The 15,595-nt window shown below is 51.1% G+C and overlaps 1 protein-coding gene across 2 annotated transcripts in view; it reads left to right on the forward strand.

Moving 5' to 3' along the window:
• The window catches only part of PDIA5 (protein disulfide isomerase family A member 5), a 93,509-nt gene extending 81,210 nt beyond the window's left edge, over nucleotides 1-12,299 (forward strand). For both annotated transcript variants that reach the window (XM_042956221.1, XM_042956222.1), the window contains exons 14-17: nucleotides 465-595; nucleotides 5,201-5,271; nucleotides 11,563-11,697; nucleotides 12,071-12,299. In XM_042956221.1, the coding sequence (XP_042812155.1) occupies nucleotides 465-595; nucleotides 5,201-5,271; nucleotides 11,563-11,697; nucleotides 12,071-12,151 (418 nt within the window). In that variant the 3' untranslated portion in view covers nucleotides 12,152-12,299. The remainder of the gene's footprint in view (nucleotides 1-464; nucleotides 596-5,200; nucleotides 5,272-11,562; nucleotides 11,698-12,070) is intronic.
• The last annotated feature ends 3,296 nt before the right edge of the window (nucleotides 12,300-15,595 follow it).

Raw genomic sequence — 15,595 nt, forward strand, 5'->3', positions numbered from 1 at the left:
ACCTAAGTTCACACAGGTGATAAGCAATCTGGATCCAGACCCATCTCACTCCTTGGTCCATGCTCTCTCCACCAGTGCAAAGCATAATGGAGGGTCCTTCAGGATCCAAGAAGAGGCAGTAGGAAGAGGGAGGGAGAGAGAGGGAGGGGAACCCAGGTGAAGGAGTTTCTGTACCCGTGGCAAGATGATGGCTGACACCTGGAGAGACTGCTCTGCCCTAAAAGGAGCTCAGGTCTTCCACACCATCACAAAATGGCTTTTTAATAAGCTCCTCAGAGGAAATCAGAATATCTTTGTTGATGGTACAGATTTATTCACATTGGAACACAGGTTTTAAATTAAATTTTAGAAAGGATGCAAAGTGATTTCTTCTTGGGTGCTCCTCTGAGCAGGTGGGGGTGGAAGTGTATGCCCTTACACAGGCCTTCCTTTATGACCATCTCCCCTCCCTGCCATTCCTGCAGCCCTGAGGCCCCTCCACCCCCAGAGCCCACGTGGGAAGAGCAGCAGACCAGCGTGTTGCACCTGGTAGGGGACAACTTCCGGGAGACCCTGAAGAAGAAGAAGCACACCCTGGTCATGTTCTATGCCCCTTGTAAGTAGCTGGGGGGTGCTCGCCAAGGTGCAAGGTGGAGGGGTGGGCCAGACTGAACCAAGAAGATCCCTCTACCAGGGAACAGTGCAGCCACAGGCGGACCCTGGGCTCATCCCTGCTGTGTCAGGGCTCCTCAGTTTCATCCCAGGCTGAGGTCCTTCCAAATCCAAGGCCTCTTCCTGTTAGCTCTGTCAGGGTCTCTCTCCCTGTTTCTGGGGAGCCTTGCTCACATTAGTCGTAAAGCCCTCTGCTTCTGTTTGTGGCAGGGTCTGCCACAAAATTATTCAGTCTCCCCATGTCCCTGGAATCTTCTAGGCTGCTTGCCTCCCACCTGCCAATTCCACCTACCCCTTGGCTCCTTCTGTCCCACCGAGCACTGACTTCACCTTCAAACCCTGGAATTTAGCCGACCTCTTTTGGCCTCTGCTTTCCTGGTCTTCCTGAGTACCCCAGCCCAGTCCTCCTCCCTGACCTCCTCCACGTGGCTTTGATGCCATTGGGTTTGAATCTGTGGGAAAAGCACACCACATTTTTCTGAGCTAGCTTCCCCCTCTATCCCCCTTTTAATCAAAGTTTAAGTTGAGGAAGTGACACGTTTGATTGTGACCTTTGGATTTTGTGTTGTTCCATCTTGAAGTTAATTGATATTTAAAAGGGAAGGCTCTTGAATTTCCCACTGTTCTGTTGCCCTTGTCTCTCTCCCCCCGGTTACAGCTCAGCTTAATGGAGTGGGGATAATAAAGCTTCGCTCTACAGAGAAGCCAGGCAACTCAATCTAGTCATAAACCTGCTTGCTTGTAGCCAGCCCTCCTGTTGCCTCCCCTCCTGCCCCACTTTTCAAGTGTCAGTAATCCGTAAAGTCACTCCTCCCTCTCACTTTCTGAGAGGGCTTGCCTCCTGCCCACCTTTCCCAGCCTCAGACCCCTGCCCTCAGGCAGCAAAGTGTCCCTCTGTTTTTGCCTTTTCTTCTCCAGGTCAGAGCAGGACTTGGGCTCTCTCCATTCCTTGCAGAGCCTCTCACTGTCTTTGTCTGTCCTCATCTGTCCTTAGCATATGCCTAGAAGGCTGAGTGGGTTTTAAGAAGTTGTCTTCCTTCTGGGCAGAATGCCAGGCACAGGACTAAGACCCAGAAGATGTGTGACCTACCCAAGGCTTCGGAGCACTGAAGCGACAGAGCCCTCCCTGCAGCCTGGGCTGGTGCTCTTTCTGCTATAGACATAATTCAGAGAGTATGAGCTTTCTCAGCAGCAGTGAAACCCTGGCCACAGAAGCAGAGGTCCTTGACCAACCCCTGGGTGGACTTTAGAAAGTCCAGACTACATACTTTCCCCTGGGATTGCTCCCCTCTTTCCCCCAGACCTCTGGAGTCAGGACTCCTACCCCACTGGGGTGCTAACGACCTCCCTCACAGAACCACTGTGTGCTGGGTGGTATCTGGGGCCCAGGATACAAGAGAAGGAGGCATGGTCCCTGCCACAGCTCAAGGGCTTCACAGTCTATGTACTCTGGCAAGAAACAACTCGAAACAGCCCGTTCAGGGCTGCTCCACTGGACGACTCGGCTTCCATCAAAGGGCCTGGCACCTAGAGTTTCCCTTCTCTACTGCATGTTCCTGTGCCTGAACCCTGTTCCAGAGATGCTCATCAGGGAGGTGGATCTATCCAAAGGCAAATCTTTAAAAATTTTTCAGTTATGAAAATAATATATACTTATTTATATATAGTATATGACACATCCTTATGCTTATTTACATATAAAGAACCTAATAACTAAGAAAGATCACACACCTGATAAAGGTAAGTATAAAGTAGAAGCAAAAGCCAATCCCCATATCCTTCCCCAATCTCTACTCCTTCTCACCTCCCCCCATGTCCCCCACCTCCCATCTACCTCCCACCTCCTGTCTCCCACCCACTTCCCACCTCCCCGACATGTCCCATACTTCCCAGCTCCCCCCATGTCCTCAAGCTCCTGCCCCCTCCCACCTCCCACTTCTTCCCTGTGTTCCCCACCTCCCACCTCCTCCTCCCACCTCCTCCTCCCACCTCCTCCTCCCACCTCCTCCTCCCACCTCCTCCTCCCACCTCCTCCTCCCACCTCCTCCTCCCACCTCCTCCTCCCACCTCCTCCTCCCACCTCCTCCTCCCACCTCCTCCTCCCACCTCCTCCTCCCACCTCCTCCTCCCACCTCCTCCCGGTTTATACAGAGATCTTCCTCTGGCTATTTCATTGTTTTCTCCTGTTCCAAGCCCCCTCTTTGCTCTCAGTGGTCTGGTCATGGTGACTGCCCTTCTTAGGCCAGCGTGCTGAGTCTTTAGCATTGGAATTTTCTGTCCTGTCCTTGGTCTTTCTTTCTGTCTCCCCACTCTGGGAAGTTTCTTTCCTTGCTACACATAGGTGGTGCCTTTTTAAAGAGCCCAGATTAAAAGATCATGCCTCGGGGCGCCTGGGTGGCTCAGTCGGTTAAGCGCCTGACTTCGGCTCAGGTCATGATCTCACGGTCCGTGAGTTCGAGCCCCGCATCGGGCTCTGTGCTGACAGCTCAGAGCCTGGAGCCCGTTTCAGATTCTATGTCTCCCTCTCTTTCTGCCCCTTCCTGTTCATGCTCTGTCTCTCTCTGTCTCAAAAATAAATAAACGTTAAAAAAAAAAAATTAAAAAAAAAAAAAAAAGATCATGCCTCTTCTGGTCTACCTGACACCTCTTGGGAACATCTTCATGCCCTTCCTAAAACAGCCTCCCCTCCAGTTATTCATCTGCCATGCTCTTTCTTTTGTATAATGATAAAATTAGATGCACCAGAAGGTGATTAATCTGAGATCTAGATACTTTAAATTGATGGTAATAGGAATTTGCACTAGGCTGACAATTACCTTTATACATTCAGTAAGCAAAGAGCTTAGAAAGGAAAAATTAATAGTGATACCAGGTTTGGGGGAGAGGATAACTTCTTTCCAGCCAGCCTAATGCTATTAGTGGGCATCTGTGTGCCGCTCACAGGGGACCGCTAGGTGCTGCGAAGATGCTGCTCTGGTGAGCCTTGTCGACCAGCACATTGTGCCCTCTAGATGTTTTGGAATCTATAACCATCATTCCTCTATAGTGTGAAATTTTCATGAATTTGAGCTATTCTTCCCTCCATTGGGTCAGATTAGTAAAGAGTTCTTGTAATTGCCATTGAGGCCGTTAAAAAATCATGTTAGTATCTGCCACAAGTTAGGCACTCTGTGGCATTCAGTTCTGATAGAACTCACATCCAGCCCAGCTCTCTTCTGTACACCTGCAGTGGATGTTGGGAAAATCCTTTTCCTGCCCCTCCCCATCATTGTCCACACTGTTCTGGGGCCAGCTGGCAGCTCCACCAGCCAGGACATATGGGTGATCCTGCCCATCTCAGGAACTGGCTCCAACGCTAAATTCACATTAAAGTTGTAGCTCAGCTTTAATTTGGTTTCACAAAACTCTTTGAAATGCCAGTCGTTATTATCTTATTTTAAAAAGAGAGAAAGCAGATGGGCAAAGCCATTTCTGTTCCTCGCCTTGGCCGGCCCGACGGTTCACCAACTCTCCCCATAGGGCATTTGGCCTTTCCCACCTGTGCTTTGATCAGAATTAATTACCAGAGTCAAGGAAATCTTCCCTCAAAGCAGTTCCGTTCTCATGGCAGTTGTGTTCAGTGTCTGGGGAATGGTAGAAAGAGGTGGGCTTGGGTTTGGATCTGCTCATGCTGAGGGAAGGGCCAAGAAAGGGGGTCTGTCACCCCAGCTGACACTAGCACTGTTGTCACACCCTGGGCCTCCGGAGTTATGGGTCCTCATCCATTGTGATAGGCCTCTCTCCATAGTCGGGAACCCAGGCCCTGATAACCCAGTGGCTTATTCTCCTCTTAACCTGACCTTGGGTCTCCTCTCCCTGGATCCAGGGCTCAGGTTGATTGTAGAGCAGAGGATAGAAGGATAGCGTGAGGCCCTGGGGCCTGGTCTGGCTGCTTGGTCTGGGGTGGGGATTTGCTGGGAATGTAGACGTTAGCAGCAAAACATGAGCAGTGGGGGCTCAGACAGTTGCTCCTGCCACCACCTTTCTCCGTCCCGTTTTCTCAGTCGTGACATGGACAGATTTATCATTGTCCATAAGGCAAGAGCAGGGGGCTTTGTAACAGACTCAGAGAGTCCTGAGCACACATTCTCCTTTTCCAGGCCCAAAGCTCCCTCTGTGCCATAGCTCCCAGGCAGCCCTCCGTGGAAGGAGCTTGCAGAGCAAGACTGCAGTGACCATCTCCTCCACCCTCAGCCTCTTAGACCCAGTGTATGGCAGGAGGATGTGGGGTGGGAGGTCCCGGGCAGGAGCGGACCTGACATTTGCACACAGACTCCTACAAAGCCCTCATGCTGACAGCAGAAACACAGGGCAGTGTTTGAGGGGCAGAGTTGACACAGGACCCTGACAGTGTGGTGTGCAAGGGGTAGGAGTCAGACGAACCCCCCCCCCCCCACGGTCTGTTGGGTGGAGGGAAGCTCCTGGAAAGGTTTCTCTATCAGTTCCAGGAGGAGCACCTGGCTCTGCAGCCTCCCCTGCACGTGCAACATTCTGTCCTCCTTTCCTGCAGGGTGCCCACACTGTAAGAAGGTCATCCCGCACTTTACGGCCACCGCCAACGTCTTTAAAGATGACCGAAAGGTAAGAGACCCCTCTTTGTCTCTTGCCCTGCCTCTGACTTTGCTCTGCCGCCATTTCCTACACCTTCCTCCCTTCCCGTTCAGGTCCCCTTCCTGAATAGGCTCTGCTGAGATCAGAGAATTCCTGGGAACCAGGACATTCTTTTCATAAAGGCAGCATAGAGCAGGCTGAATGTTTGCTGTAAAGTCAGCTAAAAGGGATACACTGAACCATTACAGCCCTTCATTGGAAGAGGGGGGTGGTAAAGGGGTCATCTGTTTATATTTTCTTAGTGCTTCAATCTTTTTACAGTAGGATTTGTAGTCATGCATCACTTATATAATTGAAACTACAAATAAAAAAATTCAACAAAAGTCAACTGGAGGCAGCCAAGGTGGAGGAGAGCAAGGCTGTGTGCAGAGCCTCATCCTGCCTAAGGGAAAGGCTCCTGTAGCTGCCAACCGATGAAGCATAAAATTAACAAGCTAGAGCTGCGGGATTGGATTAGAGGGGAGGAGAGGGGACCCCCCCAGGCACGTCCCCCAGGCAGCTCCAGCAGTGAGGGCAGTGTGGGTCCCTCCCAGGTGAGAGCAAAGTGTGACTTTGGGGCCAAAGGGTGTGTGGCAGGAGAAGACTCTGGAACTCAGGCTGGTGCAGCTTTTGGCTGCTGCTAAACTGTGTGACTCGGAGAAGTCACATCAGCTCTTCAGGCCTTGAATTCTCCTCTCTCTAAGATCGGGGTGCTTCTCTAGACGATCATGAAGACTCTTCCCAGCCTGGGACTCTCTTCACCCAAGAGGCCCCAGAAGTGTGCTCACACACACCCAGACTCAAAGTCACACGCATCTCTGCTGTGGTGCCTTACATTTTTTTGAGTGAGTTCCTCAGGTGCAGCCAGGGCAGGCTGGATTTCCTGGGGTTGGCCCTGTGATGACATGTGAGAGCTATACAGGGCCAGCAGGTCAGAGAGAGCCAGGCTGGGGCACGTGTGTGGGGAGGGGGCAGACTCAGGACTCAGACCCCAAGACCCTTCCCTGGACTCACGATGTCCTGTCATCACCCACAAGGTCTGGCTGTGCCCCTGTGGCTCACTTCTCCTTTTCTCCTTTGCCTGCCACTTGGCCTGCATTGAGAGGGGCGTGGCAAGAAGGGGCTTCCCGTCTTCATCTCTGTCCCCACCTGCCCCCTTCTGCCACCCAGGGCCAGTGCGTACACAGGAGCTCCTCCTGGGGGCCTGGGGAGGTCCATCCCTGCAGGACTCCCTTACAATCTGGGTGTTGGTTGGTTGGTGTGGGGATGCCTTTACTCCCTGGAGCCAGCCCAGGACTGTCAGTCACTCCACACTGACTCCCTTTACCCCTCACCCGGAGAACTCTGGGTAGACAAGAGAGTGGCTGAAGTGTGGGGTCTCCCTGCCCCCCGACCTCCGGCTGCTCGGGTCTCCATGGCTCCAGGATCTGTGAAGGGATCACATCAGTCCAAGCAGGGCCAGGCTGGCTATGCCCATAGTGAGTAGCCGAGGGCCAGCCCTCCTCTTCCTCATTCCCATCTGCTGATGCACAGGGACGCCATTTCCATGGAGACCCCCTCCTTCTCTGAGACACTAATATGCCCTTGCTTAATTGTCTTAACTTGAGCCAGTAATGTCACTGGCCTTTTCTGGGGGTCATTTCCTCTGTGTCATTCCTTCTGTTCTCTCCTTCCAGCTTCCCTTATTCTAAGCCAGAGATTACCCTCGCTCATTTCCAGGAACATGTTTACTCTCTCTGTCCCTCTCTGCCAGGCAGTTGGCAGGCCTGGGGTTCCTGGAGGTGGCTCTCAGTAACACCAGGGAAGTGTTCGCTCTCGGCCTGGGGGACTAAAGTTACTGGTGCCACGATTGCTGGGTGCATCCTAGAACTATCACATCAGAGGTCTAGAGACAGTTCCAGGAATTTATAATTTTTAAGAGCTCTTGTACTGGCTACTGGCTGGTATTTGGGGAGTGGTGGCCCATCCAGCCCTCTCCTGCTCATGAGGGATCAAGGCCCAGAGAGGACCATGTCTCTTGCCCAGGGACACCTGGCTGGTCACTGACAGCCAGAACAGAGTCTCTTGACTCCTAGTTCTTCCGGACACCCATGCTGCCACCTCTTAGCTGGAATTGTATTTTTTTCTACCCAGAAGCCAGTCTCTGTTCCTTCCCCAATCAATATGCAGTTGGTTGTTCACTTCCATTTTCATAGCCAAAGTCAATATTAGCTCCTGCAGAGATTTATTTTACTGAATCAATAAATCCGCATGAGGCAGCTCATAGTTTAGCTGGGGAGCCTCCACCCCTCCCAGGAGCTTACTGGGGAGCTTTAGCAGTTGATACACTGGGTGGAGAAAAGGCTGCATACTGCTAATGTTGGAACAGATGACCGTAGGGAAGGGGCCGTGGAAGACAAGGACCTGAGGTGGAAGGCTGGTGGATTGCAGGCAGGGGTCAGGCGACCACTGGGCTGGCAAGGTGTGGGGCTGGGGGTGGGGCTGGCCTTGAAGGCAGCTGTTGGGGAGGTGTGAAGGTCATCCGAGGACAGGTGCCCATAGGCAGCAGGAGCTGATGGAACCCTGGCCCTGGTGTGTTTAGTCCCTTGTGTTTACAGGGCTCTCTGTCCTTCAGAAAGGAAGGCTCCCTGAGGGCAGGGACTTCATTTGCCCTTGAATTCCCTCCAGTCTTGATGCCTGAAGCCTGTGTAAATGTTGACTGAATGAAGAAGCAATAATATATTTGATATTTTCTGAAAACTCTTCCACTGATACTTGAGAGCATTATGTCATGTTGTCCTCATCATAGCATAACCAAGTAAATATTATTAATCTCCCATTTTACAGAAGAGGAGATTGGATCTTACAGAGGTTAAAAAACTCTGTCAAACTTGTCCAGCTGGAAAGGGGCATCTCAGAACCAGATAAACAGGCATTGTCAGATGTTTCCCCAAAGCAAACTCAGGTTCTGGCCCTTGTGTGTAGGGGGTTTATTTGGGAGATGGTCTTAGGCTACAGCCTCAAGGATGGAGGAACGGGGAGCAGGCGGGGAAGGAGCCAGAGCAGGGGGATTGATGAGCAGATTAGTGCATGGGTGATTAGGTTCAGTCCCTGGAGACCTCACGGGGGACCACGTTCTCAAGCCCCGTCCATCACTGGCCTTACGCAGTGGTTCCCTGCAGCCAAGAGTTATGGGTGCCAGTTACCAAGTATTTGGCCAAGGGGCCACAGCAGGATACCAAGTACCGTGGAGCAGATCTCAAAGTGATAGTGTACATTCAGTGCTGTAGTTCAGTCAGTGCAAATCTGGAGTGGGTGTAAGGGGTGCAGGCATTTAGACAGGAGAAATGGGGATAGATGAGAAGCGGAATATTTGCTGTCTTTTTTCCAGAGTCTAAGCCCCTTCCTTTAATTTTTTTTTTTAATGTCTGTTTATTTTTGACAGAGAGAGAGGAGGGACAGAGCATGAGAGGGGGAGGGGCAGAGAGAGAGAGGGAGACACAGAATCTGAAGCAGGCTCCAGGCTCTGAGCTGTCAGCACAGAGCCCGATGCGGGGCTCGAACTCACAGCTGTGAGATCATGACCTGAGCCGAAGTCGACCCTTAACAGACTGAGCCACCCAGGCTCCCCCTAAGCCACTTCCTTTAGAAGGAGCCGCACTTCACTCCTCTCTTCCTGTAGAAATGGAGGGTAGAGGAGCCTTTGCAGCCAGAAGTAGCACTCTATGTACGTGGCTGGCAGCTAGTTGAGGGGATTCAAAATAAGTACACATTTTTAATTTAGTCAATTTATAAAACCATACACTATATTTCCCACAGCTCCAGGGCATGTATACAAATTAAATTCATAATTTAAAGCAGATGCGGGGAGAGCAGCAGCCTGGAGCAACACTCATCAAACACTCTGTCAGCGTAGCAGAGGGGCATCGGCCGCTCACTGAGGGCCGGACGCAGAGGGCTGCCCGGTGTGTGAGGGCTCCCCTGGGCCGGGCCCCAAGAAGTGGAACGCCGAGGACAGTCAGAGGAGCACCTGCCTCGTGTTTCTAAATAATTCAGGAAGTGTTTTACAGGGTGAGCTGAGGTTCTCAGGAGACTGCACGGGCCCACCTGCTAGCCCCGCGAGTCAGGCTCCGTGTAGACTTCAGCAAACGGCTGGGGGAACCCACCTGAAGGAGACCGCTGCCCTCTGCTCCAGCCACGTGTTGCCTGTGGGAATGCAGGGCAAATGCCATCAAATCTGGCTTTTAAAGAGAAGCTGGAGAGCCAAACTTTTATATAAAATCTTCTGGCTCTTTTTCTAGGTTGGCAGCTAATTCAGGTTTATTTTTTTTTAATTCTGTGTGGGCCAAATAGAACAGGACTGAAAGCCAGATATGGATTGTGCGCAGCAAGTTTGCAAACTCTGCTCTGAGAAGTCTTATTATACAGACGTTATGTAGCTGAAGTGGGAGGGAAGCGTGAAGGCGGGGGAGGGGCAAGTGTGGCACGCTGGTCACCAGAGAGGGAGCAGGCCACACTTCACTCTGTCAATCCCTCTGCCTGCAGAGCAGTGGCCCTGCTCACTCGGGCACAAGGTCAGTGACCAGTAAATGTGACTGTTGGTGGCCTGCAGGGCTCTTCTGCCTGGAAAGGGGGCCCCCATCCCAATGTGAATAACCCGTAGCCATAGAACCATGTGAATTGTGGCTATTGAATGATTTTAACTTTCTTTCAAGTACAGTAAGAGTTCAGTCTGAATGCCTTAATGGGCTCTGGTTCTCCGAGGCAGCACGCTTATTTTTCTCCCTGGTCCCGGCATGGGCTGGTTTCTGGGTGGGTGCTCTCTGCTCAGGCCTTCGTGCACCTGCTGTCTCCTCCTGACTCAGGTCTCTGATCAAATGCTATCTCCTCGGAAAGGCCTTCTTGGCCAGAAAGCAGCCCCTCCGGCTATCGTTTTCTTGAATCACCCTCTTTTAATTTCTTGAGAGCATTCCCTGGGCTCTAAAATGATCTCCCTTGTTATGTGTCTGTTAACTGCTTTCCTGCAGTAAGGATGGCAGTCACTTGATGACTAGATTTTTTCAAGGTCATCACTGTACCCCTGGCATCTAGGACAGGCTTGGCACATGGCAGCACTTGGGTAAGATGCTGCCTTTCCTCAGAATCTGCCCTCCCTTCTTCTGTAATGCTTGTGTATGGTGTATTCCCATTAAGCGACCCTCTCCCCCCTTCTCTGCGTTGTGACCCTCAACAGAAAAAAGGTTCTCCCGTGCCTGCTTGATACCCTCTTATTTTGAAAGAGCAATAATTAGGAAAAACTACCCAGCATGTGGAATTGGTTAGAAGGGCAGGAAGAGGCCAGTGGCCAATTTGGGAACCTCCTTCTGACCAAAAACCCTGTTTGCCGTAGTCCTGCTGAACTAACTCTTCCAGTTCCTGGAATGTGCTCCCCTGGCCGAAACTTCTTTCTCCTCCTCCTTCAGGACGCCGCTCAGATGGCAAACTAGGGCAGAGCACCTTTGTGCCAGTTCCCTTGGCACCCTGGACCACCTCCGTCACGTCACACCCCCTATCATGCCTCGGAGTTGTCCCTTTATCTGACTCCCCTGACCGGACGCTGAGCTCCTACTGGAGACAGGGCTTGTGTCTGGAGCCGGTAGGCGCGACTATAACAGCAGCTAACATTACTGACCACTAACCATGTGTCAGGTCCTGTGGCCGATTCACCTCCCCTGAATTCTCTTACTCAGTCTTCATAATTTCCTGATAACCTATGTGTTGTTATTACCCCCATTTTACAGATGAGGAAATTGAGGCTAGAGGCTAGGTAATTTTCCTTAAGTCTGAATATGCAGCCAAGCCAAGATTTGCACTTGGGAAACTTCACTTCAAAGCTTTTGTTCTTAACCTTGGTACTATCCTCCCTCCGCAAACAGATGTTCAGGAAGTGTTAGTTGATAAATGAATGAGTCCTACCATGCCTCATAGAAATGAGCCTCACAAAACCTGTGGTGTTTACAGATGCTTTCAAGTCATCATTTCCTTTATGGCCATTATACTCTTGATTTTAAAGGGTAGTCTGAGGGTGCTGCAAGCTGAGTCCCCTAACCTTACCCAGCTGCCTTGAGAATTGGAAACAGGCATCACCAGTCTCAGTGGAGCTCTGGGCTGAGGCTGTTTGGTTCAGCTCATCCCTGCTATTGAGGAGAAAAAAAGAAAGCACATGACGTAGGCCCGAAGTGCTGTCTGTGTGCAGAGGGTCCAGGCCCCAGGTCTCACGTGGGAGGCCTCCTGTGCTGACCCACCCTTTCTTTTGGCCTGTAGATTGCCTGTGCTGCTGTTGACTGCGTCAGAGACAAAAACCAGGACCTGTGTCAGCAAGAGGCCATCAAGGCCTATCCCACATTCCACTACTACCACTACGGGAAATTTGCAGAAAAGTATGACAGCGATCGCACGGTGAGCTGGGGAGAGGCATCTGCCCTGGGCAGGGAAACAGCCACCGAGGGGGGCAGCAAAGGGAGGCTTCCAGGGCAGGGCAGAGGTCAGCGCTAGCACCCTGCTGGGAAGCAAGGGCCGTGAGCCTGGCTGGAAGAGTGCCCCAAGAGGTTGTCCCAGAGTCCAGCTCCCGGAGCAGGGACAGGTTCCGGGGTGTCGGAAAGGGCTCCCCAGTAGCCAAGCAGACCGTCCCCGCATTGCCAGCTGCTTCCACTGGCCGCTCCTCTGTCCAGAGAAGTGAGCACGTGGGGCATCAGGGAAGGGGGAGAGAGGGTGCACATCCGCATCAGGGGTTAAAGTTTCCTTTTTCTCTTTCTCTTCCCATTCCCTATAGGAATTGGGGTTTACCAATTTTATTCGAACGCTCCGGGAAGGAGACCACGAGAGACTAGGGAAGAAGAAGGAAGAGTTGTAATTTCTGCCTCAGAGGAAGCTTTTCCATTACACTGTGAATAATACCTGTTTTGTTGTTCTTTCTGAATTTCCACGTGTTCTGAAGACAAAATTTTTTATAGCCGCTTATGGCCATTTTGTACAATTTTGAAATAAAATTAAACAAATTGTTTGGTGGTGTGGGTTGTTTCCACGGAGCCTGTAGTAACAGGTGGGTACTCGTGAAGTCCTCTTCTGGGAGGCGGGGCAGAGACTCTTGAGGGCGGGGACAGGGCACGAGGAGGGTGGCGCAGGGCACTGCCTCTATCAGCCATCGGAGAACAGAACAGGGAGATCAGACCACAGAATATCCTGTTGGAAATGACTGCTTCGGACAGGAAACGCATTAAGATAATCAGGGAAAACGGGATGCTGAAGCTGACGGTAACCAAGTACTAGCCTCTTCTGGATCATTGTGGTTTCAGTGTGTGTGCGTTTCCCTGGAACTCATTGACATGTTTCCCTTTCTTCAGCTATTTCTGTCTTCTCTGTTCCTCTCTGCAGTCCCTCCCTGCTCCCCCTTTACAGAAAAGCTCAGTCTCCGGGGACGAGCATAGTGGTGAAGCCCGGGCTCAAAGGGCCATCTAGAATGGAGTGGGGAAGGGGCTTTTGTGCTGCTGCTTGCTCTGCACACTGGCTAGGAAGGGGCGGGGAAGGGGATGTGGGTGGCATATTCTCTGTAGGCATGCAGATGCTGGGTCAGCATCCCCTCACCCGCCACAGTAACCTCCAAACCTTCCCCCGACCGTGTTCTCCATGGATGGGCGCCACCCAGGCCCCTGCTCTACCCTACATCTCAGTCTGCCTCCTGCCTCCGTACGTCTCTCTCCTGACTGGCTTTCCCATGCTGGTCGTGCTTTCTGCATCGCTGGGTGACTAACACCAGCTGTTTGCCCAGCGGTGCTGTCAGAGCCAAAGCACCCTGTGACGTGTCTTGTCCATCCAGTGGTACTTTTCCACGGGGAGAACAGCCCTGCTCCCTCTGCCTTGCAGCCATCCTAGCCTTGGATTTGGGTAGTTCAGAAGCAGGGTTGCCTAAGCACTTAGCTACTTACTAGGGTGGTTTTGTTGGTGGCTTGGCCTTCAGGAACACTCTTGTCTCCTAGACCAGCCCCCTGCCCTGTGGCCTCAGTCCTTCTTGCTGACGAGTCTGCTGAGAGGAGGACCAGAGCAGCACAGAGCCACAGAGCTCCTCATGGCTGTGCTGACGGGTGCCACTGCTCTGCTGGGGGAAATTGGGGGTTCCCAGCTTCCCAATTCACCTCCTGCTGCTTCAGCCTTCCTTTTTTAATCCCAAGCAGGCACTTTTTCAGCAGTGGCCTGTGGTCTTGCCCCAGGTGAATGGGCATGAAAGAAGCATGCATTTAAACACATGTACTGAGCTCCTGCTGGGTTCTGTACACAGGCATACAGGAGCCACGTAATCCTGACATTGTGCAGTATACTCATTCCTACAAGGGGATTTGGGGAGGACGTGTGCACATGGACATGCTTTTCCTTAATGGTGGTGTGGAGCCTTTGTGGGAGGAACTGATTTGCTCGTGTCTTCAAAAAAAGTTGTTGAGGCACCTGGGTGGTTCAGTTGGTTAAGCATCTGACTCTTGATCTCAGCTCAGGTTTTGATATCAGGGTTCTGAGTTCAAGGCCCGCATTGGGCTCCGTGCTGAATGTAAAGCCTACTTAAAAAAAAAAAAATTGTTTTTAACTGCATCTTTAGAACAATACCTGACAAGAGCCACTTCCTGCCTGAGGACCACTGGCACCCACTTTCAAGGCATGGAGCTTGCTTTCTTTTTGTCCATTTCATAGCCTCAAGGTCAGATTTGCCTGGTCTGGCTTCTTGGTGAAGGCTTGAAAGCACCAAGGAATGGCATCCTCTTCACTTCTCTATTTGCAGGATTTTGTCATTAAGAGGCTTTGTTGGAATGTCTAGTGTTTACCATGACTTTGGGCATGACCTGAGCAAGTTCACCCCAGCTCTGGGCAACGGTCTCTGTGGATAGAGCTCCTTTCCTCCACTCCCCACCCCCACCCTCTGCTTGTACACTGTCTCCTGCACCCTTCACCCTCATTCTTCAATTCTGGAGCTCTGTGCAGATGGAGCCTGTACCATGGCATCTGGTTAGTTCCATTCCTCATGCCCACACTTGTTTCATTTGGAGTTCCTTGGTCCTCCGTGCAGACCCCTCTCTACCCCTTGAGGACCTGCTGTCACCTCACCGCCTCTATTCCTCTGGATCCTGCATTTGCAGACTGAGGTCTCTACAGAAGTATATGTGATAGGAGAGAACTGATTCCCAGTCTTCTTTCTGAGGCTTTGACATAGCCTTCACCTCAGCTTCTCTCCTTTGGGTTACTGTTTCTGTTTACCCCTCCCACTGGTTTGCCTTAGTTTCCCACCTTACTCTGCACCGCCCCCCCCATGCCTCTCACACACCAGTGATTCCCCATCACTGCCTAACTGGAGCTTTCAGAGCTAGCCCCCCAACCCATCTCATCTTCCCCATGCTGCTGCCTCCCTTTCTAGAGGTGCTTGGCTTCCAGAAAGCTCCGTGCCAGGCACAGGAAGATGATGCTCTAGGTTTAAGAAGTGAGTGTGTGTGTGGGGGGGTGAGGGGGGTGGGGGGGGTATCTCATTGTGGTTTTGATTTGCATCTCCTTAGTGATTAGTGCTGTTGAGCATCTTTTCACTGCTTTTTGGACATTTTTATATCTTCTTTGGAAAAATGCCTATTCAGGTCCTTTGCCCATTTGCCAAATGGGTTGTTTGTTTTTTTGTCGTTGTTGCTGTCTTATAGGAGTTCTATATATTTCTAGATATCAATCCCTTAGCTATGATATGCAAATATTTTCTGCCATTCTGTGGGTTGTCTTTTTCACTTTCTTAATAATGTGCTTTGATACACAAAAGTTTTTAATTTTGATAAAGTCTAGTTTATGTATTTTTTCTTTTGTTGCCTGTGCTTTTGGTGTGATATCCAAGAAATCATTACCAAACCCAACATCCAAAGCTTTTATCCTATGTTTCCATCTAAGAGTTTTATAGTTTTAGGTCTTTTATTTTTTATTTTAGAGAAAGAGAGAGCACACGAGCGAGGGAGAGGAGCAGATGGAGAGGGGGGAGAGAGAGGAGAGAGAATCCCAAGCAGGCTCCATGCTCAGCACAGAGACCAACACGGGGCTTGATCCCATATCCCTGGGATCGTGACCTGAGCCAAAATCAAGAGTCGATGCTTAACCAACGGAGCCACCTAGATGTCCCTAGCTTTAGGTCTTATGTTAGGACTTTGATCCATTTTGAGTTAAATGTAAAGAGTCCAGCTTTATTGTTTTATACATGGCTATCCAGTTTCCCCACCACCATTTGTGGAAAAGACTGTTCTTTCCTCAATGAACAGTCAAAAATCATTTGACCATAAATGTGAGG

This window comes from Panthera tigris, chromosome C2, assembly GCF_018350195.1.
Source record: "Panthera tigris isolate Pti1 chromosome C2, P.tigris_Pti1_mat1.1, whole genome shotgun sequence".
NCBI classification, from domain to species: domain Eukaryota; kingdom Metazoa; phylum Chordata; class Mammalia; order Carnivora; family Felidae; genus Panthera; species Panthera tigris.